This window comes from Verticillium alfalfae, genomic scaffold, assembly GCF_000150825.1.
Source record: "Verticillium alfalfae VaMs.102 supercont1.1 genomic scaffold, whole genome shotgun sequence".
NCBI lineage: Eukaryota > Fungi > Ascomycota > Sordariomycetes > Glomerellales > Plectosphaerellaceae > Verticillium > Verticillium alfalfae.
The window spans coordinates 4683290-4709185 of NW_003315038.1; the positions used below are offsets into that span (position 1 = coordinate 4683290).

Consider the following 25896-nt stretch of genomic DNA (forward strand, 5'->3'; position numbering starts at 1 on the left):
TGGGTTAGTCTCACTGCAATCGAGAGCTAGGGCAGGATTACCAGCAATCGGGACCTGGGGCGGGGGGTGCATCCGATGCCTTGACAGGGTGCAAATGCAGGTGCCGGCCAATGAATTCGCGCGAAAAGCAGTCGGCTTTTGATTTGCCAATCGTTCGAGATCTTCGCCAAGCGGACATCATGGAGTGCCGTACAGACTCTCGGCACACTATTACGACCAGGTCCTCCGAGCATCAGTTCAGCTCCGACAGAACCAGAACCCATCGTCCACGCCTACAAGGTCTAACCACCCAGGTATTACCAAATGACAAACTCTCACGTCCTTCGTGGTCTGTCCGTGTTCGCATTTTCACATCGCATACGAACGAGCCAAACGTGGACGCGAATCAACTAATTATCATGAGCTCGTTGTAAGACATTCTATCAGTACACGAGAACCAGCCTTAATATCCCTCCGTCTCGCGGCTCGCCTGCGTCACGCTCGCAGGCGGCACGTTGCCCTCGGCGGCGATGCTCCCAGGCACCGATTCGGGTTCGTAGTAGTCCTCGCCCTTGAACTTGCTGCCTCCAGGGCCGGGCGGGTTGCGGCCCACGTTTGTGATGGAGGCATCTTCGCCTTGCAGCAGGGGATCAGGCTTCTGGCCCTGTGTCCCGAGAGAGTCGATGCCCGGGATGCGGTACACGTCGCCATCGTTGGCGCCGCTGGGCGCGTTGGCGTTAAGAGCGGCTGCGGGGCCACCATCGCCTTTGTTGTGATCGTAGAGCTCGCCGCGTGCTTGGCTGGTGGGTCTGTGAGTTAAATGGTGTCCAGTTGTAAAGTACACAGTAATTCTTACCGTCCGCGGGCGTCAAGATCGCCACCCTCCTCGGGAGGAATGCGCTTGTTGTAGCCGGCATTTGTGGAGAGGTCGTCGCCGTACTTCACATCCGCGCCGGGAAACTTGTTCTCAGGAATGGACCGAACGCCGGCGGCGTCGTCGGCCTGCTCGCGGGCCTCGCCCGTCTTAGCCTGGTAACTGTTGAGGTCGGCCTCGGCATCCGCCGCGATCCTGTTGAGCTGTTCGTCCGAGGGTGCAGACATGTTTAAAGGAGCAGCAGAGTGTCAATGATTTGTCGTTTTCGTGAGGAAGGGTAAGAGAGGCGAATGGTACCATGAACGCCTCAAAGCAATTGAGCGGCTGCTTTGAAGTATTTGAAGGCTGGCGCGCCTCAACACATCAGGACCCCTATGATCTCATTCCTCGTCATTTTGACTGATATCACGATGCTCCTCTCTGATGGTCATGATTTCGTGATATCCATCAACTAGTGGTCCCCCTGTGGAGAAGGTCTCCAACACACGGAGGTCAGCTCCGGTCAACGTAGCATCACCTTGGCGTCGAGCATCACTACTGATCGATCGCTCGTTAAAAATCTTTCGAGATTCGGAATCGCCGATGCTGCCGCTCCATCATGTGGATTGGTGGTGGTAGGCTGAAGCCGATACGATGCTGAGGTTGAACGTCTACAGCGGAACGCGCTTCACGATACATTTCACAGGGTACATGCATGTTCCTCAGCATCGGCACTCCAAGCTTCATTCAGTACGGCGTTGCCAAATGTGATAGGTGGCGCAGTGTGACACTTCATTGTGATATAAAAGCCGTCGGCGGCCGGAAAGTTTGCTATAATGGCTGCCCGATGCGCTTGCCAGAAGGCAGCTGGACTGCACCGCCCAGGCTTAATTCGAAAACCTTCAATCGTAAAATCTCATCCTGTTGTCGCCTCCATTCCTTGCATCACCCCTCCGCTAACCGTCGGTGCCGCTGCTGCGGAACTTGGCGCACAATGCCGCGTAGTGATGCGTCAGGTCGAGGACGTTCTGAGGCATGCTCGTGGCCTGGATGATGCTCCGCACCTTGACGGCACCCTCATCTTCGATGAGCGAGCGGACGGTGCGGAGCAGCTCGGGCGAGAACTCGGAATACCATCTGTACTGCCACGTCACCAAGCGAATAAAGGCCGCGACGGCTTCCCTTGTGTTCTTGTTGCGCTCAAATACGCGCAGGATGCCGGCCAGCGCCTTGGGGCTGAACCTTGCGGCCAAGCATGACCGGTAGGCCTCCATTGCCTCGTCCGTGTGCTGGAGGCGCTCTGCCAGCGACCCGAGAATTTCCCACTCCTCCGCCGACTTGCGGTACTGCATCGACTGCGCGCGGTACTGCGCCATCTGTGTGCGCCAGATGGTGTAGACGCGCAGGTCTTCGTAGAGCACCATGAAAAGGCTGTCCAGCCAGCGCTCGCATAGACGCTTGTTGTTGAGCTTGGAAAGATGCTCATCGTTCTGGTGGGTCTACATAGTTAGTACGGGCTTCAAATGCAATCGGGGGAAGTGGCGACCTACAGCCTCAGGGTCAGCCTTGACCTCGCCGGGATCAATGGCGTGTGTGGGCTTTTCAACCGCGGCGGCACCACCGTCAACGGCCTCCCCATTAACGGGCTCTGGTGCATCACCTACAGTCTTCTTCTCGTCAACGGCGTCCTCGTCATCGGTCTGCTCTCCGTTCGTTGTCGGATCCGGCGTGCCTCGAAGACCATCGGTGCTGGCGGTACGCTTAATGTTGTTCGGCTGCGTCGACTCCTGCTTCTCGGTGCGATACTCATCCTCCATGACGAAGACGGTGCTTCGAATCTTGAGGAGCTGGTCCCAGCCAATCTTCTGCGCCATCTCCGTGAGAATGCTGTACGCCTGTTTAAAGGTTCCCTTGTACACTGAAGCACGAAGGTTCAGCAGGCTAGGATCGACCTGCTCAGAGTACCTTGATTCCGGCTCGCTGTCAATCTCGTCGAGGCGTGTCTCTGGCAGCGTTGGGAGATGGACATCCTTTGGTTCTGGCATCTGCGGCGCATCCTTGTCCTGGTAGGTGAACATGGGACACGAGTTGAGAATCGTCAACGCATTCTCCCAGTCCTCCATGGCAACATAGACCTGCGCGAGGCGAGCCCAGGTGCCGAACTCGCTGGGCGCAGCTATTGTGCTGCGGTCCGCGCATCCTAGCGCCATGCGAAGGCGCTCTTCCTTCTGCTCAGGGTTGGCCGCAGACTCGGCCTTCTTTAGGAGAAACTCGGCCTGCGTGTCAAGCATCACGTAGTCCATCGGAGATTCCTTCAGAGCCTGGTGAAGAACACGAATGCCCTGAACTTCTTCGTTGCCCATGAATAGAACCTTGGCGAGAAGGGAGGAGACCTCGACGTTTTGGGTGCGCAGCTTCTCAAACAGGTTGATGCCCGATGCATAGCGACCGGTGGTCTGGAAGTACTTCAGAAGGCCCGTCGTGAGATGGTTCGAGACGCTGTTAGGTACTTGAACGACCGAATCGGAGCCCAGCTGCCAACCTACAAACGTTAGATTGCATCGTGCAACAAGCGCTGGATGCACCTACCTCGGAAGAAGAGCTGCTCGGCAGCGTTGAGGAACCGGTGTTCCGTCTCCGTGTTTGTGACGGGGTTGAAGCGTCGCACACCCATGATCTTGCGAATCGTCTCTCCGCTTCCGTCGTCCGCGTACGAGTAGGCGCGCAACACGCTGCAGAGATATGTCTCAAGCCAGAGCTCGTCGGTGGCCTTGCGTTTCTCTCCGCGCTCATCTACGCAGTAGCTTTCGACCGAGCCGGGAATCGTGACGTGCACGCGCATGTCGAGTCGGGAAAAGGCATTGTAACAGCTGCGTCTCGTCAGCGACAGATTATTTCGGTTGTTGAAAAGGTCACTCACCAGTAGAGCCCCTCGACAATCTTGATCTGCGCCGACGGGCCATGCTCTCGGTACGTCAGAGTATTGATGTAGGCGGCGAGACTGGCAGAAGAGGAGGCCTCGACACCAGTAACGTGGTGATAGACACCAATCTGCCGAGTTTGTCAGACGGTTCTGCTGCGATTCACAAACGTGCCAATCTACACACCTGCTTGCCCTGGTTACCCTTGGGTTGCTTCAGGAGATGCACAAGATCTGGGGGTCCGAGTTCGCGCAGGGATATCAGCGAGTCGGTTCTGGCGTCGATCGATTCGTGAATGTGCTCCTCGGTGAGCCTGTCAATGTCAGCGTGCTGTCGTATTCCCCCCTTTCGCATCGGACGACGTACTCGGGAACCGCTGGCGAAACCATGATGGTAGCCGAGTCTCGGTGAGTGAACACCGCGGGCGCTCGTGTCTCAAGCTTGGATCTGTCGAGTACTGGGTGTTATATCTGTTCGCGCTGAGTGCGAATTGGCGTTTTCAGTGGTGTGCCTGTTGGCAAAGGGGGCGGGCCTTGTGATGGACGACGGTGGGATGGCCGGGGGGGGGTTATCAGTTGCGATCGTGCCTGGGAATCCAACAACGAGCTGCTGTTCATTTGGCGGCGGGTTGGAGCTGCGGGAGCTTGCACGGACCCTCCCCATCGTGCTCGGTGCCTGGCGGAAACGCTTGGCCATACAGCCTTGTTGTCGCCACAAATCGTGTGTCTGGTACGCCACATGCGCTGTCCTTCAGCCTGGCAAGCCTGGCTTTCATCAGCAGGGATGTACCTGCTCCAACTCTCCGTCGCGTCTCCAATTCGAGCCAGCGACGCGAAGAAAGGAAGTTTCGACGCTTGAATTCGAACCATGAACACATAATTATACAAACTCCATCAACGTCCGGGCTACGGCTCTCTGGGATTCCTCAATACAAGCGGTTCCCCTCGAAATTTCGTTTACACGCCGAAATCATGGTTTGTAGTCTGATCCTGAGCGCCGTTGGTTCAAACTAACAGCCCGTGAAAGCCAGCGTTCCAAGCCATTAACGTCGAGCCGGAGGAGAACCTTGACGACGAGATTGATAACACGCGACAAATCCATATCGACGAGGCCTTGAAGCGCTTCCAGACGGCCCTCAAGCTTCATGCGCAAGGCCCTCGATTCTTTGATGAAGCGACCGATGCATACGATGACCTCTTCAAATCCGACATCTTTCAATACCCTGAAGCCGCGACCGAGTACGAACGAGCCGAGCTGCCGGCAAGCCAGCTTGCTGTAGAGGCCTCTTTCGCTGCTGGTATCGACATACAATCAGGAGAGGTAGACGGAGCGGACAGCACTCTCCCCCAGGCGCTCTTCCTGGCGCACAAGAACCACGGACAATTCCTCCTCGACCGGATAAAACACACGGCTCGCAGGACGGCTGTTCCACCCAAGGCATTCTTCCAGCAAGACGACGTCAAAGAGCAAGCGCAGAAGGCGCTCCTCGATTTCAATGCGGCTCTCGATCGCGACCCCTCGGATGCCGAGCTCTGGAGGCGAATCGCACGAGTGGCAGGTTATCTCAACAGTGGCCGCATCAGGCGATACTGCCTCGAGGCAGCCATTGAGCTTGACGACGATCCGACCGTCGAGGAGGTCGAGCCCCCGTCGCTGGCGGAGGGTCTCGCGGGCGAGGAACTGAAGGAACATCTCCAGGTCTTGTCAGATGACATGGGTCTGTCGCACCCCATCCTGGGGCCCTGGGTCAAACACGACATGCCGGCGCTCATCAAGCGCCATCTCGACCCCATTCCGTTCCTGCCCAATCCGACGAAAAGTCTCGAGGCGACTCGATCAATCCTCACCGTGTCAGAGTCCAAAATATCGATCCGCTGTCCCACAGCCGCCTGGTCCGAGCTGGGCATGGCCCTTGTGCAGCTCGTTGCCGAGGTGGGCTTCACGGGCAAGGGTATTACGATTGACCTTCCCAATAGCGAACCCGACGAGGAAGCAATGGACATCACGGATGCCATACAGAAGCAGCTCAATGAGGAAGTCAGCAGTGCGGCCGTTGACGTTGGTCTGCCGGATGCCATGGATGTGTCGGACTCTGCGACCAAGACGGAGGCTGCTGACGAGAGGGCAGCCGCCGATGGACTTAAACCTCGAAGCGAGGCCGCATCGGCCCCAGCGAGGAAGCGGTCTCAGTCGGTTGCCGGTCTCGCGGAGGCAGGCGAAGACGAAAACGCTGGCGAGAAACGCAGCAAGAGAATCAGACGCAGGGAGACGGCTGGCGCCGGAGAGGTCGTCAACTCGAGCGCACTGCACGCGACGCAGCTCGCTCAGTACCAGGCGGTGGATCAGCACCTGTTTCAAAAAACAAAAGACGTGCTCGAGAACATTGGCGTCACGGACCAGTCGGTCCTGGACCGTATCGGCGAGATTCTTGAGCTCTGCACGTCTGAAGATCGTTCGGACAAATTAACGAGCCAGGCCACCATTGACCTCAAGAGTACGATTACCTCCTTTAATGCGGACAATGCCAAGATTTTGATCAACAAGAAGGAGACGGACACCCTCGGAATGTCTGCCTTCCTCGAGCACGCGAAAGGCGGTAACCAAAAAGTCTCGGCATCTCCGGCCTTTCGCGAATCCCACGGCCTCGGTTCTTTCGCCAAACGCCTCAACGCGGGCTGGACCACAGTCCAGGACATGGCTTGGGAATGGCTCAAGACGATTGCTCCAAGCTATGTTGAGTACAAGTGGTCGGACATGATGAAGGCAGCGGTCGTGCATGTCATTAGCCGTTTCGATCAGGATATCTACGAAATGGCAAAGTATGAAATTGAAGCCGCTGCACAGTCGAAGCAGGAGCTGATGAGAATTCACAACCTTGTCGAGATGCTCTTTGAGCTCCACCTCGACATATACGAACGCATTACCAATCCCAATAGCGCTGTCGAGTATAGTATCCGAGTTGAAGCTAAGGGGCGTCTTGCGCGATGGCTTGCCTTTGCGTCGGAGCTTTTTCAAGCCTGCCTCGACCCCAGGAGCGATCTCGCCGCCAGGTTCCTCTGGGCTGCCGTCTTTTCGACGACCCTCACCGACAATGTCTCACGCGAATACATTCTACAGTGCTGGACCAGCCTGCGCGACTTTCTCACAGACGAAGGAGTCGAGGCGCTCTTTCTGCAGAACAATGCTGTCCTCACGGAAATCTCGTCCCCTGCCGCTGACCGAGAGATTTCCAAGCTGACGACAATGGACTTTTTCTTGGGCCTCTTCCAGGACGATATTAGCGATCCCGTGGCCATTATTGACAATCTCGAGCCAGTCTTGAACGCCGACTCTGTATATGTGCCCAGAAGCGACAGCGATGGGGAAGCCATCTCGGGGAAGAACAAGAGGATACCAATCAGAGATTGTGCCAGTCAAGGGCTGCAGGATCTTTGGAAGTTCGTTAAGGGCACGAGCACCAAGTAACAGATATTCATTTGGTCTTATATTCAACTTCGCGTATGGATCGATATCATACGCGTCAAAAACAGTTTTCCTGTCAGCTACGAGCCATTGAGATGGTTGTTGCTGATTTCGAGGGGGATCTCTATCTCAAGAACCCAAATGATACCCGTCCGGTGCTCTTGCTTCGCATGATGAAGTCACTCGACGAGCTCCTCATTCGCGCCCTGTCCCTGGCGCTCAATGAACAGAGCGCCTATGACATTGTCGACGAGGACCACCTCAAGGCGACGGCAGCTGCTCTCGCGAAGCTGAGCTGTATGCTCCACGTCTCGGCCTCCTTGGAAGACGAGATACGGATCGGCATGACACAGGCGCCTTCGGGTGGCTCTGTCTTTCAGGCATTCATGAATAAGCTCCGGGAGATCCAGGTGCGCACGTGGTGTCTGCAGTACACCGTCCTGAAGACTGGCATCATCCAGCACACGGATGTGTTCCCAAAGCACGAAAAGCGACCTGGCCGAGTACCTCGCTGCGATCCACAATGTCCTGGGCCCGCGCAAGAGTTGCAAGGCTTCCAACAAGATCTTCCTCAAGATGATGCGGATGGAGCTGCTCAAGCTGAAGAATATTGACAACTGGGAAGACTACCTCGGACAGGTGCTGTATGATTTACACGGACTGAAGCTAGGCGTTGGAATCTGGGAGGTTCAGGACCACGGGTGTCCACCGGAAAAGCTCGAGCGGCGCAACACAATACAGCTGGCCGACAAGATTACGGTTCTCGCCCGACGAATGCCGATGAAGGACCTGCTAAAATCCGAGCTCAAGACAACCATTGAACATATGCAAGGCGCCATTGGCCCCGTCCGGTCAACACCACAGATGGTACACAACTTGCGAAACTACACAGAGTACTTCAAGCGTCCGGTACACCCCCTTCGTCTGTATCAAGCCCTGAAAGGCGGCGTCGAGCTCGATACCGTGTCCGTCAATGCCCCCGAGACGGTCCTCGCCAACCACGGTTGGTTCTTCCTTCTCGGGTCCATTGCTCTGAGCAAGTACAAGCTTGTAGATCTCAGCAAAAGGCAGACGCCCGGCGCCATGGATGACCTGCGAATCGGAGCGACCTTTCTGCGACACCAGCTGCAGTTCACGCCGAACAATTGGGAGGGCTGGTTCCGGCTCGCCGAATGCTTCGACTACGAAGTCGAGGATGCCGTTGTTTGGTCTGCTGACAAGATGAACAAGGACAGAGCTGAGCTTGTCAAGTTTCAGCGCAACTCGATCCACTGCCACACGCTCGCGCTGTCCAAGTCTGTGGGTGCCGACACGGACTATGAAGAGGGAGATCCGTTGCATGATCTCTATCACAATTTTGCCATGCGCTTGTACGCGTCGAGCCGGGAACCGTTCGCCATGGAGCCATTCCAGCACTCTAATCACGAGCGGACGTTTATCGAGAACACCGGCATGGGCACGTTCCAACGGGTCTTGCACAACCAGATGCAGGACTACAAGGTGTGGAAGTACGCGGCGGGCCTTTTCCACAAGGCCATGCGGAGGAAGCCTTGTAACTGGAGGTGAGTCATCAGCATATCGGTGGAAGAAACCCGCTAACCTTGCAGGAACCCATTCATGGCCTCGAAATGTCTGTGGAAAATGTATCAAACGCCAGATGAGAACCTGAGCGCCACGGACCGCGCCACGAAACCGACGGTTGACCGTGTCATCAAGGCGCTGGAGCATGCAATCGATGTCGCTTCAGCCGTGCCCAAAACTCGCAACAGCGACCCCATCTTGGAGCCTCACTACAAGATCTTGTCCATCGCGCAAAAGTTGGTGACACGGGGAGATCTGTCGTCTCAGCAGGCCACCATTATCCTCGCACGACAACCGTTTGGCATCAGAGCCGAGACGGATGATGGTGACACCTCTGAGGACACTGAAGACTGGGAGGAGTACGTGATACGAAGTCTACGGCACCTGCGTGACAAGGACAAGTCAAACTGGCAACACCGCATGATCGTCCGTCATGCGCGTCTGCTGTTCGACGACTCGGCCCAGTCCAACGCCGACTATGTGCAAGCCAAGGCCGCCTTTAACGTGCTTCGAGAGTCCATGTTCACCAAGACAATGGTCATGAACGTCTGGAAATGCGAGGCCGAACGGCCCGGGCGGCACCACGTCTTTACTGAGCAATATGTGCGCCTCATGGTCAAGATTCTTGTAGTCATGAGCGACAGGATCAGCCTCGAGGCGCTTCTGCGACGTATTCGCAAAAAGGGGACCGAGTTTTACCATTTTGCGGATCTCTGGCAGACCTGCTGCCACTCGTACCTTGCTCTCTTGCGACAGAGCCATAAGGTGCGACCGATCGAGGAAGACAAGTTCAAGTTGGTTGCGACGGAGGATTTCGAAATCATGGCCGACCGTCTCGCAGAGTGGGCCGGCGAGTTTGCAGGCGACCTGCCAGTCCTACAGTGTATGAAGGAGGCCATCGAGCTCAAGAAGCTCAATGGCGGTCTCATGAAAGCCGGCGCGATTGACGAGGTCATCAACGACTGCTACACCTACTTGTACCTCGAGATTGGTCCCACGCTGCCGGGACCCAGTCCAAGCGAGGTGCTCGAGGCCCGCGCCCGCGCCCGCGCCAGGGAGGAGGCGCAGAACGATGCGTCCAACTCGCTGAAGCCGCAGAGCACCCTCACCAACATTCTCAACCCGCCGGGCAGCCAGGAGGCAAACGGAGACGGCGAGAAGCAAGCCGAGGCGTTGCCCCGTAAAAAGGTGGGCATTCGCCGGCCGGACATTCTGCGCAGAGCCGAGCAGGTCTACACACGGGCCATGGAGGCGCCCAAATCTGCCGGCCTCGCATCCAAGTCTCGTCTAGGCTCCATCTCGAGCGGCAAACGCGGCAGCAACACGCCCAACGGTGGCGAAGCTGCCAGCCCGGCCAGCGACGGCTCCGACATGGACGAGCCCGTCGGCGATGATACCGAGATGAAGGACGAACCGACCATTGACGAGGGCGACGATCCTGATGCAACGGCCCAGATGACCGCAGCGTCGAGTCCTCGCGGTAGCATCCACGACTCGGCCGACGACGAGAGCGACCTGAGCGATGTGCCCGAGGGCTGGGATGAGGAGCCTCCCCCATCTATGCTGTTCCATGATATGAAGGCCGAGGACGGGCATCACAGCAGCGATGAGGATGCCGACGAGGCTGACGAGGAGGGTGACGAAGAGCAGGAGGACGAGCAGGAAGACGAGACGATGGGTGGTGTCGACGCCGACGTTGAGGACGAGACCATGGAAGCCCACGAGGAAGACGAGACTCTCGCTGCCCACGAAGACGAGACGCTTGGTGACCACGAAGATGAGACGCTCGGTGACCACGAAGACGAGACATTAGAAGGTCATGAGAACGATGAGACAATGGAAGGCCACGAGGAAGACGAGACCATTGGTGGTCTTGAAGAAGATGATGAAGAGGCGGAGGAAGAGGAAGAGGAAGAAGACGAGGAGGAAGCGGAGGAAGGGGATGAAGCTGAAGAGGCTGAAGAGGGCGACGAGGCTGAAGAAGATGAAGAGGCAGAGGAGGAGGGGGAGGACGAAGCCGAGGAAGCTGGAGAAGACGGCGAGGAGGAAGACGAGGAGGAGGAAGAGGAAGAGGAGGACAGTCGCGAGGTTTCCGACGAAGACGAGGAAGGCAGCGAGGCTGTCGAGACGGATGGCTAACAGCTTCATGTTACGCTGTGTTACGATAGGAGACGGATTCAGGCAGGGTGCTTGGGACAGCTTAGACAGATAATCATACAACACGGCTCCTGTTCGCCTTTGTTTTCTGTTATGCAGCAGGGTCAATACATCCAATCGGAAAACATTGCGTGGTTTCGGTCCCATGATCATTGAAAACGAAGGGCGATACTAGGTACGTCTGTGATGTGAGGCTCCCGGCCCACACCCACTATCCCTGTCCAGGCCCCCACTAGCCGCACGGCAAACGTCGCCCTTTCAGCCTACAGCACAGGGCAGCAGCTGGCAGCTCTTCCCGACTTCCATTGCAACCTCCAACCTTCCATCATTGAAAGCGATCCCAACCCACGTTTAACGCGACGACAATCGAGACCCTGCCGACAGAACTACACGCGGAACGCACAAATCACAGAAGCAAGCAAGAACCATGGCTTCCTCCGACACCAAGCCCGCCGACAAGACGGCGCAGGACCCCAAGGTCGAAGAGACGCAGAAGCCCGCCACCGCCGCGGCGCTTGGCGAGGACGACGAGTTTGAGGACTTTCCCGTCGATGGTGCGAAATGCCTGCATCGCCACTTGTGCGCCGTCGCTAATCGGAATAGACTGGAACGAGGAGGACACGGAGGCCGCGGGTGGCAACAACACGACGCAGCACCTGTGGGAGGAGAGCTGGGACGATGACGACACGAACGATGACTTTTCCGCGCAGCTCAAGTGGGTGTCGCCCGACCGCCTAATGACCTGATGAGCCAGTATGCTAATGAGTTACAGGGAGGAGTTGAAGAAGGTCGAGGCGTCGAAGCGACGGTGAGCAGAGAAAGAAAGAGAGCGGGCGCGGGGCGATGCTCGAAAGACGAAGCCCGGGCAGAAGGTCAAGGGCGTGACGTGTTACGATACAGGCTTAACAGATCAGCACGAGACATCAAAATACAGCATGCAGTGCGGCGATGGTGATAATTCAACGACGTTCAAGCTTCCATTTCTTTTTGTGGTGATATCTAGATATACTGGGCTCGGCAGTCTGGCACTACAAACGAGGCGCGCCTACGGCTTCCCGATCGTCAGACCGGACGCCATCAGACAGCTCATGGCTTTGAAAGCCTACTTACTCGACAGAGCAACGACACCAGGCAGCTCCTTGCCCTCGAGGAGCTCGAGCGACGCACCACCGCCGGTGGAAACGTGGCTGAGCTTGTCCTCGACCTTGTACTTGGCGGCCACGGTGGCCGTATCACCACCACCAATGATGACAATCTTGCCGGCCTCACAGCCAGCGACGGCAGCGTCGAGGGTGGCCTTGGTGCCGCGAGCAAACTTCTCAAACTCAAAGACGCCGGCGGGGCCGTTCCACAGGATCGTCTTGGACTCGTCAATGGCCTGCTTGTAGAGCTCAATCGACTTCTCGCCGCAGTCGAGACCCATCCAGCCGTCGGGGATGCCAGTCTCGTCCGTGGCCGTGCCGGTGTTGGCGTCCTTGTCAAACTTGTCGGCTGTGATGTAGTCGACGGGGAGGACGACCTTGACGCCGTTGGCCTTGGCCTTCTCGATGAGCTTGCCGACCGTCTTGGAGCCGGCCTCGTCAAAGAGCGAGTCGCCAATAGAGACGCCCTCGAGAGTCTTCTTGAAGGTGAAGGACATGCCACCGCAAATGATGAGCGTGTTGACCTTGTCGAGGAGGTTGTCGATGAGCTGAATCTTGTCCGAGACCTTGGCGCCGCCGAGAATGGCGAGGAAGGGGCGCTGAGGGTTCTCGAGCGCCTTGGCAAAGTAGTCGAGCTCCTTCTTCATGAGGAAACCGGCAGCCTTCTGGGGCAGGTCGACGCCAACCATAGAAGAGTGGGCGCGGTGGGCGGTGCCAAAGGCATCGTCTGCGCATGGTTAGCTCGGAGGGGCAACGCTGGATAAGCTGGCTGCTACGTACTGACAAAGACGTCACCAAGAGCGGTCAGGCCCTTGCGGAACTCCTCAACCTTGGCCTTGTCGGCCTTGACCTTGTTGCCGTTCTCGTCCTTGGAGGAACCCTCCTCCTCGGCGTGGAAGCGCAGGTTCTCGAGCAGAACGACCTGACCGCCGGTGGCCTTGTTCACGACCTCCTCAGCCTCGGGGCCGACACAGTCCTTGGTGAACTGGACAGACTTGCCGAGCAGCTTCTCGAGCTCGGCGACGACGGGCTCAAGGCTGTACTTGGCGTTGACCTTGCCGTCGGGGCGGCCGAGGTGGGACATGAGGACGACAGCCTTGGCGCCGTTGTCAATGGCATGCTTGATGGTAGGCACGGCACCGGCAATGCGCTGGTTGTTGGTGATCTTCTTGTCGGCGTCGAGGGGGACGTTGAAGTCGACCTGCGTCGATGATTAGCATTGGCATTGCGAGAGCTTTCTCACCGCGCGTTACAACGTACGCGGATCAGGACCCTCTTGTCCTTGAGATCAACATCGTTGATGGAGAGCTTGTTGGCGAGCGACATGATGGCGAATTTGTTTCGTCTATTGTTCTGGTGATGTAGAAAGTCCTGAGGCTTTTTTTCCAAATGGCAGTCGAGAAGAAAAGCACGCAGAGCTTCGATAGGGTCGAGGAGGTGGGATGGGAGGTTGAGTTATGGTGGGGTGATGGCATTAGATCACTCTGCATTTTTGGCGGGGTCGCTTCTGGCGGGCAGGGGGGCTAGAAGCTGTTGGGCAGGGCGATGGTGCTGGTGCAGGTACTGGCGCTCCCTCTGGCTCTGGCGCGGTGTGGGCGCTGCAGCTGAAGTGAGGGGCAGTGTTGCCTGGTTGCATCTATCGACTGGGCCAGAGACCTTCAAAGATTGCCGTCGCCGCCCGAGCACCAGCCGGCTTCCCGTCTTCTGCCGGTCGATATGCAGATGCGAAACGGAAGCGCAAGGTCTATTTCGAAGTAATCGTTTCACATGCAGTTATTCATATCACAGCGTTTGAAGACGAGCACTTGGACAACTTGCCATTGTAGATGCATCTAGAAACCAAAAACATTCCAAACGCCCAACACCCAGCGCCTGTGATGCATCCTGGGCATCAGCCAAATTTGCACCCACAAAACAAATGAAAAACAGTCGATCAGGTAGTTAGCCTAGGACAGGCGAATGTCAGAAGTGTGCTGGTTAGGCCTGTTGTCGACCTCCTCGGCCGAGTTGCTCAGGGACAGATAGGCCGTCCATGCGATTCCAATGGTGGACACAAACGGCAGCTGGAACTGCACGGGCATCAGGCGAAAGTTGATGACCTGCACCGCTGGCCACACCAGATAGTTGGCCTTGAGCGTCGGCACGTACATGTCGCGCAGCTTGTTGTACACGGCACGGCGGCCTCCTCCCTCGGCAACCGTCATGGCGGTGAAGAAGACGCCGAGACCAAAGGGCGCGAAGATGAGCTGGTCAAACGCGACGCGCTTCATGGCAGGACCGAACGCCGAGGTCTTGGACATGGGAAACGTCGAGGACAGAAACTTGAACCACTTGAACTGGAGCGGCGCCATGCAGAAGCCGTAGGCCATGAAGCGGGTGAGGCGCTCAAAGTCGAACGGCGGCGGCAGGGCCTTTGAATCGGGAATCAAGTCGCGGTCGATGAGGGGGTTCTTGCGATCGAGCTCGTGAATCTCAATCGCCACATCATCGTCCTTGCCGACGCCACCAGGCTGGCGAAGCGCCGTCTGGCGGAGCACCGTGATGGTCTGGGCAGTCGTATCGGCGATGCCACCGAGGATGGCATTGGTGACCATCATGGTCATGACTGAAGTTGGGTCAAATTAGCAAGACTACAAAGAAGGTATGTGTGTGTGTCAGGGAGCACCGGACGTACGGGGTCGTTCATCGTAGTAGGCGTTGAAGCGCGCTGTCAACCTCGCGACAAGGGCCATCTCGATGAAGAAGATGATGGCGTGCACCAGCGGCTACATCGTCGGTCAGCAGGCAGGATCACCAGTGGCAAACAGAGGTCCAATATACCAGGCGACCGTAGATGTATTTCGAGTTGACGGTACGGACGATACGGCGACGGCTAAGTTCCCAGGACATGGTGTTGGGGGTTAATATGGAAAATGGATTGGTGTTTTGTCAAGGGTGCCCTTCCTTGGTCGCGTAGAGATAAGGCGGGCAGTAGCCACCAGGGCAGGTGGAATGAGATGTCCGCTACGTCTCCCTGACAAACCCCAAGGGTACTGGGCGCACAGAGACACGCGGTTCAATGACGACAGAGGCGAGGCTGGAAACGGGGGTCAAGCGCGATCGCCGATGGCCGACAGTCTTGAAAGAGCGGCTGATGGATTGAATGGGATGGCGATTTGTGATGGAAGAAGTCGTCGTCGTCGTTTTGGTGAGCAGTCAGAGGACTTGCGTCGTCAGTCTCGGTGAAAAAGATGTCGAGAGGCAAGACGATGAAAAGGATTGACTGGAACGAGCAGTTTCAAGTGGCGCAGGAGGTCCTTGGTCGCCGCTCACGGCATCGATCCCCTGTTGATGCTGAGAACAGCGCCTCACTCGGGTCTGCCGGCCCCCATTCAGGCTCCTTGGGGTCTGCCCAGTTGGGCCCAGTTAGGCCTAGGGATCTCCAAGCCAAGAATCTGCCCCCACCACCAATCCTGCCTCGGAGGCCGTCAACGTACCATGTACACAGTCTCTGTGTGGGGAAGCACTGCACAGCGTCAAGCGACAGGGGCTCCTTAGCGCTCGTTCCGGGCGATCCGGCCGCCGTGCCAGCCGGCAAGTAGCGATGTGTACAGTGTCTGGACTGTATCAAGTAGGAGATTCTCATAGAGTGTCCATCACACGCTTCGGTCGATCTCGTCGAGTGTAGCCCGTGAGCTTTTTATATCTTCAAACACTACCTTAGGTACGTTGCTACCTACCCTTCTGCGAGCAGCCTCGTCCAATCAAACTTTCTCCATCCTCTCTGAAAACCCTCGACTCGAGTGTCGTCTCTCCTCCACCGGCCCTGCTTCTTGATGACGTCTGGCCCGACGTCCATGATCCCACCGACAATCTCTCGCGCAAACAAATCACCCCGCGGCCACTTGTCCGAGTTTTCGATTATGTGACCCAAGCCCCCATCCAGCGTGAACCAGACATGAAAGTAAGGCATCTCCTTAGCAATCGACCGCCGGAACGCCATGCGGCCCATACCCCCGGCCGCCTTGGCGCCCGTGTCAATGACCTTGCGATGTTGCGCCCACTCCTCGTCTGCGGACAGGAAAGCTTCTTTGAAGTACGCTGGCACCATGGCACCCTCCTCGTAAGGGATGGGCACGGCAATCATGGCCGCATGAAGGTGACGGTGCGGTGCCGCGGCGTTCTCGTAGAAGATGACCTCTTGTCCCTTGTCGTGGTACATCCGCGTCAGAGACTTCATAAAATTGCGCAGCTCCTCCCACTCGTCGTCGTCGCACTCCAAGAGGTTTTTGCGGTGCGTCAGGGGCGCAATGACAGCACCACCGGGACTGACCTCGGGCTCTGTCGCCAGCGTCAAGTAGACGCGTGTGCCCAGCGAGAGCACGGGCGCCAGCGGCTGCTGGTTCTTGTCTTCATGATAGCAGAGCGGACAGTTGTCGAGGATGCGGCTCAGTTTCTGGTATTCGTTGACAGCAACGTTTTTGAGGTTAATTTCCGACTTGTGTACCCGTTTCGCGAGCCTTGTCGGCATTTTCGTCCAAGTTACTTCGAGGTCGGTCGGTCAAACTTGCCGTCCTTGGCGATATCCGCTCTCAGGCCAGGTCGAGCGGCCTTCGCCGCCGGCTTTGGCCCGCGCGGTCCCTCCCGCTCCTCGCGGCACCATGTCCCTCGATGGTCATGTCATTCATTGGCTTCCACATTGCCCCGCTCCCGCCCGCGCTTCGTCTCCACGGCCTTGACCTCGCCGCGACTGCCGGCAAGCATCCTGTTGTCCTGAGCGCCGAGCGTGACGGATTGAGGGCCCTTGGTCGCAAAGCTAGCCGCGGCTGCGTTGTATTCTGACTCAAGCTGGGCGGCATTGGGAGCCCTCGTCAGCTTGGCCTTGACCATTTGCGCACGTAGCCTGTTCAGGGTGGTTTGGTCCATTGGCGTGTGCTGCATGGGCTCATCGGGAATGACGACGCCTTGCTCCAGTTCCTCAGGCGCTTCATTGGTGGTTTTTTGTGTGATACTCAGCTTGGCCATGCGCTCTTCATAGAGCTCGCCCGTCGGCTGCTCCTTGCCGACGTAGCCCTCGCCGTAAATCTGTCTCCGATCTAGCTCGCTCTTCTCTTCCCGCGCATCGTCAAACTCTCGAAGGCCGCCGAATCGTTCAAGAGCCACGTCCTCTGGTGTACGCCCGCTCTGGTCGGCCGCGGTGTAGACAGCCTTGAGCTTCATCATCCTCCACTGGGAGCCCGAGTCTCCAAACTTGTAGTTGAAAGTTCTTTCGGCCGGGCTATCCGGTAAGCTGACCTTGGGGGAATCGATCTCCTTGTTGATCTCGCGTTCATGGATGACTCGGGGTGGTTCTTCCTTTGGTGGGGGCTTTTGATCTTTTTCGCGTCGATGTACGTAGTCAACGTCCAGTGCAGACGGCGCTGTCATCCAAGCATCCCGGACAGGAGCGGCGCTCGGTTTCCCGTCAATCTCCGGCGTCTTCTCTTCGTCCGGGAGAGGAAGGTCCTCCTTGGGGTCGGAAGTCTTGTGGTGGTCGTCGCGTCGCCGTTTGTGCCTCGATTCTGACGCGTCGTCGTCTCTTTCGTGGCGAGATCGCTTATGCCTGTGGCCGTTATCGCCGTCATCGTTATGATGACGCGATCTATGGTGCCGGTGCCTGCGCTCGTCATCTTCTCCGTCGTGGCGTCGTGATCCATGGGATCGGTGACGGTCGCGGTCCTTGTCTCGATGCCTCTCCGAGGGCTCGTCGCGTTCGTCTCGATGATGGTGGGTGTGTCGATTCTTCTTGCGCTGCCTCCTCTCTTCCTTTTCCCGCTCAATTCGCTGTCTTTCGCCCTTTTCCGCTGCGAGCGCCTTTTCGAAATCGTCGAGTCCGTCCATTTTTGCCGTGTCACGAAATGGACCAGACTTTGGGAGCGACCCATCCATCAGACGTCACTTTTCCATAGCTGCAGTGCACGTCCCACATCCGGAAATCGAGGCCAGTGCAGGGATCTTGACAGGCCTTGCGCTGCCCCACGCTCTTGCCGCGGGGCATCTTTCTCTCACCTCCCAACCCGCCGTCGAGGTCTGCACCTTTTTCTTTTTGCGACAGCCTCCATCATTCCCGGCGTGACCGACCCCTCGACATGGCTTCTTCAGCTCCGCCCTCCAGCACTGCCAAGCAGCCGCCCGCCATTGTCTGCGTTGGCATGGCCGGTATGCACCTCCCGTCCGAACACCCCGGTATTCCGTTAATGTGATGTGCTTCGCAGGCTCCGGCAAGACGACCTTTATGCGCCGTGTCAACTCGTATCTCCACGGCAAAAAAGAGCCTCCCTATGTCATCAACCTCGATCCTGCTGTGATTAATGTCCCATTCGAAAGCAACATTGACATTCGCGACTCGGTCAACTATGAGGAGGTTATGAAACAGTACAACCTGGGTCCCAACGGCGGCATCCTGACGTCGTTGAACCTGTTCGCGACCAAGGTTGACCAGATTGTCAACCTCCTTGAGAAGAGGACGACGCCCGACTCAGCGAACCCAGACAAGGAGCCCATCAAGAATATTCTTGTGGACACACGTATGTTTCGCGACGACCCATTCACGCCATGTGACTGACAATCGCAGCCGGCCAAATCGAGGTCTTCGTCTGGTCTGCCAGCGGCACGATCCTCCTCGAATCACTCGCCTCTTCCTTCCCGACCATCATTGCATACATCATTGACACGCCACGCACCGCTTCGACCAGCACCTTTATGAGCAACATGCTATACGCCTGCAGTATCCTCTATAAGACAAAACTCCCCATGATTCTCGTCTTCAACAAGACCGACGTCAAGGACGCCTCCTTTGCGAAGGAGTGGATGACAGACTTTGAAGCGTTCCAAGCGGCCCTGCAGGAAGACGAGGCGGGCGAGGAGGGTGTCGGCGGTGGCGGCTCCGGGTACATGGGCAGCCTGCTCAACTCGATGAGTCTTGTGCTTGAAGAGTTTTACTCACACCTGAGCTTCGTGCCCGTGAGCTCCAAGCTCGGCACCGGCATGGAGGAGTTCTTCCAGGCTGTCGAGGAAAAGACGGAAGAGTTCAACAGAGACTACCTACCAGAGCTGCAGAGGAGAAGGGCCGAGAGGGAAGACCAGAAACGCCAGACGCGCGAGGCCGAGGTCGACAAGATGATGAAGGGACTTTCTGTGGACAAGAAGGACAAGGTCAAGGAAGCGGAGGCCCTCGATGACGGGCCCGACGTTGTCAGCGACATTGACGACGATGATATGCCGGACGAAGAGGGCGACAGGGAGGGCCTGCAGGCACGGTACGAAGCTTCGATGCTCGCCGAGGGCGATTCGGTCATGTCAGACGCCAGCTTTGCCAAATACCTGCATCAGCAGAGGAAGTAAATTGACGTCGCAAAACTTTGGGGGCTTGGCTGGACTGGCGTTTAGGAACAACTGCATTGCGATCAAAAGAAGATACCTGGGCTGCTCATCTCCCAAGCATGTACCAACACCAAACTCCGTGACCTGTGACCTCCGTGGCCGCCCCCTGGGATTCACCGCAGCTTGGATATCCCGCATTGGCAGACCTCGCCACACCACCTCGTAGCCTCATTCATCGTTCGTCCATCCCTTCATTGTCCATGCAGCATTCACCTCGCCTCGAACTGAACCATGCTATACGCTGTTAGCATGCGCCTACCCGCGCGAGAGCAAGTCAGCTTTCATACCGCTTGGTGCGCTCCTTGTACAGGATGCGGCAGCCGCACTCTTTGCATCGAATGGCGTCGCCGCGGCGCATCTGGAACTTGAGGCCGCAGTCACCGCAGAGGTATTGCATCTGAGGGCCGACCTCACTGCTGCTGCCACCGCCATAGGCGTCAAAGGACTTGCCGGTTGCGGCAGGATTGGAACCCTGGCCTGTGGGGACCTGGTAGGCTTCGCGAGACATGGTGCCGGTTTTCGTGGGTTGTGTCTGAGCAGATGGCTGGTTTGTTGATCAAAAGGTCGAGATGGGAAGTTTTCATTCTTTCTTCGATGCAAGGCTGTAGCGTGGGGCAGTCGCGTGGATGACAATTCGCCGGGCGGTGAGGCCGGATGGTGGCAGAAATTTATGGTGAGTCGAAGGCGGTCAGCCGCCAGCTGCCCAGGCCCACTTCCCGAGGTTCAATGATCTCGTACAGTTCCAGCTCCCATTTCACATGGACCACATAGACTTTATTTACCCTACGTCCATGTATTTAGACACGGAATTCGGTCTCTGACCATCAATCGACCGTGACACGGCTTGCGGATAATGACCGAGCTGATCAGATATCTCGACGACCCTCGTACCGACCACCCATCATGACGCCCGTATTCGACGCCGGCGTCGAGACGACGGACGCGAATTGCCCGTTTTGCGCCATTGCCGACACGTTTTCGCCGTATGACCCCCTCGAGCCGCCGTCAGATCACGAAATGGACCCGACACGGACATCTCCCGCCTCCTTTGTCGTCCTCTCCACCGATACGCTCGTCGCCTTCCTTGACATTATGCCCTTATCGAGGGGTCACCTTTTGCTGTGCCCGCGCGCGCATCGACCCAAGCTGACCGACGCCTCTGAGATTGAAGCTGCCGAGCTCGGAAGATTCCTACGAACACTATCCCGCGCACTGGCGAGAGTCACCGGCGTCGAGGACTGGAACGTTGTGCAGAACAACGGCGCCGCCGCCGCCCAGGTCGTCATGCACATGCACTACCACTTGATTCCGCGGCCCGAGATTCGCGCGAGTGGCCGTTTCAGCGAGAGCTTCACAATGTTTGGCAGGGGAAGAAGGGAAGAGCTGGATGATGACGAGGCCGAGGCTCTCGCGAGAGACCTGCGTGAGGCGGTGGCTGAGGTGCTCAAAGAAGAGGCAGATGACAGACGGAAATCGAAGCTTTAAGTCTCTACAGCATCAAGGTGCCGACCATTTCTGCATTTTTATTCATTCTATTTGTATTATTTTCATTCCTCGTCCCCCCGCCCCTAGTTTACTCGTCATCGCCGAAGAAAACCTTGATGGGCAGCCACGCGTCGCCGCACACCTTGAAGCGGTCGGGAATGCTCGACAGCTGCTTAATCTCGTCGTCGGTCAGCTCCCAGCCGTCGAGCTCATAGTTGGCGGCGATGCGCTCCTTGGAGACGGACTTGGGAATGACGCTGCTACCGCGACTCAGACCCCACAGGAGGAGAACCTGCTGAGGCGTCTTGCCCTTGGCCTTGGCAATGTTCAGCAGCGTCTCGTTCTTGTACAGGGGCGAGTCGGTGCTGCCGAGGCATGAATACGCCGTCGAGTGGATGCCCTTGGATGCGTTGTACTCGAGGAGCTTCGGCGACGGGTTGCAAGGGTGGAGCTCAATCTGGTTGACCGCGGGGACAATCTTGCAGGAGGGGTCGTTGAGCAGGCGCTCGAGGTTCTTGATGCCAAAGTTGGACACGCCAATGTTGCGAACCTTGCCGGTGCCGACAAGCTTCTGCATCTCGCGCCACGTGTCGACAAAGTCCCAGTCAGGGTGGTGCTTCTTGAGGTCCTCGGGATCGGTCGAGGAAGGCCAGTGCATCAGGTAGAGGTCGACATAGTCGGTCTGAAGGCTCTCGAGCGAAGAAGCGATGCCCTCTTGGACGCGCTTGTGCCAGGGGTTGTCGAGCTTGGTCGTCAGCCAAATTTCGGACCGGGGTACGCCCGACGCCTTGATGCCATCGCCGACCTCACGCTCGTTGCCGTACGCGAGCGCCGTGTCAATGTGGCGGTAGCCCTGGCGAAGCGCGGCCTCGACGGCGTGCTTGACCTCGTTGGGCTTCGACTGCCATGTGCCAAGGCCGACAGCGGGTAGCTTGTCGCCCGTATTGAGGGTAAAGGTACGGCTGGTCTGCGTAGTGCCAGACATTTTGATGTACGTTCAAGTGTAGGTAAGAAGCCTTCAAAATCTGAAGCGAATAAGACAGGTTAAGCAAGGGTATCGTGTAAAAATATGAAAGAGCTCACATACTACCAAGGTAGAGCGAAGGGGGAGTCTCGGCCTTAAGTAGGCTGCGAGAACAGCCTCTCGCCGACCTACCCCTCTACGATAGCCCGTGTTCTCCATGTCTTCCCCCCCCTGATCCTCTCCAAAAGCCAGTCAACGCGACCCTTCGCCCCTCCATCGCGTCGGAGCGTCTTGGGTGATGCTGGAACTTTTGCCCCACATCCTTGCTGTATCTTGGGGCGGTAATGACGCAGGTCCTCCACATGTCGGAGCCAACGTCACGTCTATAGCCCAGCAAATGAGATGGCTCTTCAATGTGGGTTTGCAGGACCAGAACTCGGCAAAAGTAGAGTGAAATCGCCCGACCATGCTGCTTGGTGGGGGGCGGCTTGGTCCGGCACCAGCCGGCACGGTCTCTGTTGGAGATGGATCGTAGAAGCGCACGTATCAGATTCCAAGCTGCGCGTATCTGGCGAGAGATGTCCCGACAAGGCGGATGGGATGTTCTGGCAGCGATGCAAGTTGCAGAAGCGCGACTCGAACATTCCACGTTTCCACGTGTATGGTCAATCTTGGTCGGATCGACAAATGCAACGACAGATGCAACATCCGGAGGAGAATCCGATGGGGGTCGATCTGGCGCCGAATCCTGATGCGGCAGACAGAAACCAGGGACGTTTCCGCTCGGCTGATCACTAGTCACTCATGGAGCAGCAAGAATATGAAGTCAGCCAGACTCCGTCTCGATGAAATCGTAATTCTCAAGTTCAGAGATTCAAAGCCTGAAATGGTCGGAGCATCGTGCCAAGAGATTCTGTTCCTGAAGGGACGGGATGTCGGCTGGGTCCACTGGTGGTGTCTGAGTGACATAACTACCCCGCCACTGGCACTCAGTCTTAGCCACCTCAGGCAGGACAGGCAAGAGCTACCCCGCCATCAAGTGCTAAAGCTCCAGCGTCAAGAACGTGACATGCACAACGACACTTGCATCAACAAACATTCCGACAACCAGCTCTCAACGCACGCATCCTCAATCACGCCTCCATTATATCTTCTTTATTCTGAAATTTAAACTCGGACGCCTCGTCAACGCGCCACAATGTCAAGCAAACGCATCTCCAAGGTCTGTTTGGCCCTTATGTCCACTCTCCCTTGACAGCGACTGATTTGTTTAGGAGCTCGGCGACTGCATGACGAACCCGCCCGATGGCATCTTGGTGGCCCTGAAGGACGAGTCGGACATTCACAACTGGAACGTCACCATGGCGGGCCCCAGCTCGAGCCCCTACGCCGGCGGTCACTTTGCCCTGGCCGTCAGCCTCCCCACGGACTACCCCTTCAAGTCGCCCACTGTCCGCTTCCTCACACGCATCTACCACCCCAACGTGACCAACGATGCAGATGGCAGCATTTGTCTGGCGACGCTCAAGTCGGAGAATTGGAAACCCTCGACAAAGATCACTGCCGTGCTCGAGGCTGTTCGTCAGTTGCTCATTGAGCCCCAGCCGGACGACCCTCTCGAAGCGCGCATCGCCGACGAGTACCGCAACAATAGGGAAGAGTACGAGAAGAATGCCAAGACATATGTGACTCGGTACGCCAAGGGACCAGCGAACTTCGACACCGCCCCCGAGTCAAAGTGAGCCCAGTTTGCCGGCTGTGGCGCTTGCCAGTCGGCCGCGCAGTGTTGTGGGTATGGCGTTACGGCCCGCCTTGCAGTGATGAGACATGCGGGCGGCGGGGTACACACGGCGTTTGCATCGGTTCGGACACGTAAATTGATTTTGCTCTCAAGTCATGTATTATTCCCAGCGAGGCCCAACCATGAATACAAAGCGCTTTTCGTATACACACAAACAATCCTCGACCAGGGCATTATGTAGCCGCCATGATAAGGGGAAAAAACCTATCATAGCCTCACTCCTCGTCACCACTCTTTGCCCTTCTCCTACTCCCCTTGCGGAGCCCATCAATACCGGATCGCACAGCCGCGAGGCCGTCGCCCGCAGCCTTCTCGCCACGCTCCTTGACAGCGTGCTTCTCAGCCTCGTCTTTGGCATCCTCAATCACGTTTCTGCCCACGCTCGTGCCGTGAGCCCAGTCCAGTAAGCCCCACGCGCCGTAATTGCCGCGCCCCCCGCCGGCGTAGTGACCAGCCGTGCGCCGTGTGATGCCGCCCATCATGATCCCCGGGACCGTCGAGTACCCACTTGTTGCCAGCGTCTCCTCGAGCGTGCAGAGGCCGACAAAAAGGAAGTAGGTCAGGAGATGGGGCCTCAGCACCAGAGATGGGAGGTAGAGAGGCAGCACACGGTGGACGAGAAAGGGGAGGGGGTGGTCGGCAAAGAGGAGCAGAGAGAATGGCGGCGCGCTGCGGTGGTGGGCGTGCTTCTTGTGGAGGGCGGCCAACGAGTTGCGGCCGCGCGAAGGCGCGTGGAGGACCCTGGCGTGCAGATAGTACGTGATGAACTCACGGACTGCGAGCAAAATGGTGATGTGTTTGACGAGCTGCCATGGGAACGGCAGGGTGGTCGAGGTTGTGAAAATGGGTGTCTGAAAGGCGGTGGTCCAGGCAATGCTGATGCCTGCTTCAAGGCCCACGGCAAGGGCAAGGTTGACAACGGACAGGCCGAGAGTGCGCGCCAAGAAGACCGGGTCCGTCGGGGGGAGAGCAGAGGTGCCCCCATACTTGAGCGACTCGGCAAGGGTAGGGATGAGCGTGTCGAAGAGGAGGAATACTAGCGAGGGGAGGAGCCAGAAGACGAGGCGCAAAGCCAAGGTGCCCATGAGCTCAATCTTGAGGGCGCTGTGCGATAGAACGAGGGTTGTCCAGGTCATGTAGAAGAAAAGTAGGTTGAGGGAGGTTGACCATGAAGTTACGGACGGCGCGAGAAAGTACGAAATAATGGGCAGGGACATGAGGAGGTCCATGATGGGCCAAGAGACACGCAAGATGCGTCGTGTTTGGTGTGGTTGATTTTACTTTGCGGTGTGTCAATTCAGGACGGACTCTTTCTTCACGGCGTGGTGATGGAAGGTTCAGACTAAGAACAGCTCCGACATGTCAGCCTCGGGCAATACCATGACGTTCCGATTCCCTGATCTTGGCAGCAACGTGAGGGCCAGAGAAGGATGACGTCGGTGGTGCTTCCGACTCGGTGAGGCTCGGTGTGATGCCCAATGGAAACCAGGGTCTGACCACCTTGGCGACCTGACAAGCACATGTCTCTCAGCTCCCACAGCACAAGATCAAACTGCATGATTGTCCCAAGATGGCATGAATCCAGACGAGAGCCGTGACTGAAGGGCCGTGGCGACTCATGACGGTTCCACGGGTCTTCTCCAGCTCTCCAGCCGCGCACCACCGGGCCCGGCTTCATCTCAACTCCTCAACCCATCCTTCACGCTCGCACCCGGCAGTGAACTAGGTCTGGGGGAGTCTCCATCTTTAATGTTTTCCCGTCACGTTGATCGTGTCCGAGCACCAGGAACAAGTCGACGCACAAAAATGGAGCGTAGCGTCCAGCGTCCAGGGGTAATCTCCAGATCCCTGCGTCTGGTCAATGAGACAGGCCTAATGGCGGGCCCGAGCTATGCCTTGTTGAGAGGTCTAAGCGGGATTGAGTCGCCTGAAGAAGACTTGCGCACGCTGGGCATCGTGGGAGAGGCATCGCGAAGACAGGCTCGTTGCCGGCTGTAACGATGTCTAGAGCACCGACGGTAACGAGGATAGTGACAGACCATCGGATCATTTCCCGTATAGAAAGCTCCCGATTAAGTGAAACCAAACAAGAGTGCGTCCGCCCGCCAGAAGTAGCATAGATGGCGCTGCAGCCAACGAGGAGGCCGCCA

At 57.3% G+C, this 25896-nt stretch overlaps 13 protein-coding genes across 13 annotated transcripts; 5 read left to right on the top strand and 8 right to left on the bottom strand.

The window, feature by feature from the left end:
• Positions 1 to 442: 442 nt before the first annotated feature.
• On the bottom strand, positions 443 to 1080 carry VDBG_01438 (conserved hypothetical protein; the record flags this gene model as incomplete). Its single annotated transcript, XM_003009709.1, has 2 exons — positions 443 to 779; positions 836 to 1080. 2 exons carry the CDS (start codon positions 1078 to 1080, stop codon positions 443 to 445), a joined length of 582 nt encoding a protein of 193 aa, XP_003009755.1.
• Positions 1081 to 1788: 708 nt separating this feature from the next.
• VDBG_01439 (bud site selection protein) lies at positions 1789 to 4142 on the bottom strand (the record flags this gene model as incomplete). The annotated part of the gene is made up of 6 exons (XM_003009710.1): positions 1789 to 2331; positions 2383 to 3341; positions 3422 to 3702; positions 3753 to 3883; positions 3940 to 4066; positions 4120 to 4142. 6 exons carry the CDS (start codon positions 4140 to 4142, stop codon positions 1789 to 1791), a joined length of 2064 nt encoding a protein of 687 aa, XP_003009756.1.
• A 582-nt stretch (positions 4143 to 4724) lies between these two features.
• On the top strand, positions 4725 to 10935 carry VDBG_01440 (conserved hypothetical protein; the record flags this gene model as incomplete). The annotated part of the gene is made up of 5 exons (XM_003009711.1): positions 4725 to 4727; positions 4780 to 7194; positions 7296 to 7625; positions 7720 to 8767; positions 8873 to 10935. The coding sequence occupies 5 exons, from the start codon at positions 4725 to 4727 to the stop codon at positions 10933 to 10935; spliced, it is 5859 nt and encodes a 1952-aa protein (XP_003009757.1).
• Positions 10936 to 11380: 445 nt separating this feature from the next.
• On the top strand, positions 11381 to 11765 carry VDBG_01441 (predicted protein; the record flags this gene model as incomplete). Its single annotated transcript, XM_003009712.1, has 3 exons — positions 11381 to 11507; positions 11557 to 11668; positions 11726 to 11765. 3 exons carry the CDS (start codon positions 11381 to 11383, stop codon positions 11763 to 11765), a joined length of 279 nt encoding a protein of 92 aa, XP_003009758.1.
• Positions 11766 to 12055: 290 nt separating this feature from the next.
• VDBG_01442 (phosphoglycerate kinase) lies at positions 12056 to 13493 on the bottom strand (the record flags this gene model as incomplete). The annotated part of the gene is made up of 3 exons (XM_003009713.1): positions 12056 to 12822; positions 12876 to 13296; positions 13356 to 13493. The coding sequence occupies 3 exons, from the start codon at positions 13419 to 13421 to the stop codon at positions 12056 to 12058; spliced, it is 1254 nt and encodes a 417-aa protein (XP_003009759.1).
• Positions 13494 to 14041: 548 nt separating this feature from the next.
• VDBG_01443 (vacuolar membrane protein) lies at positions 14042 to 14984 on the bottom strand (the record flags this gene model as incomplete). The annotated part of the gene is made up of 3 exons (XM_003009714.1): positions 14042 to 14700; positions 14770 to 14860; positions 14916 to 14984. The coding sequence occupies 3 exons, from the start codon at positions 14982 to 14984 to the stop codon at positions 14042 to 14044; spliced, it is 819 nt and encodes a 272-aa protein (XP_003009760.1).
• An 826-nt stretch (positions 14985 to 15810) lies between these two features.
• VDBG_01444 (cell cycle control protein cwf19) lies at positions 15811 to 17954 on the bottom strand (the record flags this gene model as incomplete). Its single annotated transcript, XM_003009715.1, has 2 exons — positions 15811 to 16530; positions 16773 to 17954. The coding sequence occupies 2 exons, from the start codon at positions 17952 to 17954 to the stop codon at positions 15811 to 15813; spliced, it is 1902 nt and encodes a 633-aa protein (XP_003009761.1).
• A 248-nt stretch (positions 17955 to 18202) lies between these two features.
• On the top strand, positions 18203 to 19457 carry VDBG_01445 (XPA-binding protein; the record flags this gene model as incomplete). The annotated part of the gene is made up of 3 exons (XM_003009716.1): positions 18203 to 18272; positions 18329 to 18640; positions 18688 to 19457. 3 exons carry the CDS (start codon positions 18203 to 18205, stop codon positions 19455 to 19457), a joined length of 1152 nt encoding a protein of 383 aa, XP_003009762.1.
• Positions 19458 to 19500: 43 nt separating this feature from the next.
• On the bottom strand, positions 19501 to 20065 carry VDBG_01446 (metallothionein-I gene transcription activator; the record flags this gene model as incomplete). The annotated part of the gene is made up of 2 exons (XM_003009717.1): positions 19501 to 19730; positions 19784 to 20065. 2 exons carry the CDS (start codon positions 20002 to 20004, stop codon positions 19706 to 19708), a joined length of 246 nt encoding a protein of 81 aa, XP_003009763.1.
• A 334-nt stretch (positions 20066 to 20399) lies between these two features.
• VDBG_01447 (HIT domain-containing protein) lies at positions 20400 to 20981 on the top strand (the record flags this gene model as incomplete). Its single annotated transcript, XM_003009718.1, has 1 exon — positions 20400 to 20981. One exon carries the CDS (start codon positions 20400 to 20402, stop codon positions 20979 to 20981), a length of 582 nt encoding a protein of 193 aa, XP_003009764.1.
• Positions 20982 to 21069: 88 nt separating this feature from the next.
• On the bottom strand, positions 21070 to 21966 carry VDBG_01448 (GCY; the record flags this gene model as incomplete). The annotated part of the gene is made up of 1 exon (XM_003009719.1): positions 21070 to 21966. One exon carries the CDS (start codon positions 21964 to 21966, stop codon positions 21070 to 21072), a length of 897 nt encoding a protein of 298 aa, XP_003009765.1.
• A 1048-nt stretch (positions 21967 to 23014) lies between these two features.
• VDBG_01449 (ubiquitin-conjugating enzyme) lies at positions 23015 to 23896 on the top strand (the record flags this gene model as incomplete). Its single annotated transcript, XM_003009720.1, has 2 exons — positions 23015 to 23167; positions 23220 to 23896. 2 exons carry the CDS (start codon positions 23144 to 23146, stop codon positions 23685 to 23687), a joined length of 492 nt encoding a protein of 163 aa, XP_003009766.1.
• Positions 23897 to 23961: 65 nt separating this feature from the next.
• Positions 23962 to 24975, bottom strand: VDBG_01450 (sterol desaturase family; the record flags this gene model as incomplete). The annotated part of the gene is made up of 1 exon (XM_003009721.1): positions 23962 to 24975. One exon carries the CDS (start codon positions 24973 to 24975, stop codon positions 23962 to 23964), a length of 1014 nt encoding a protein of 337 aa, XP_003009767.1.
• Positions 24976 to 25896: the final 921 nt, after the last annotated feature.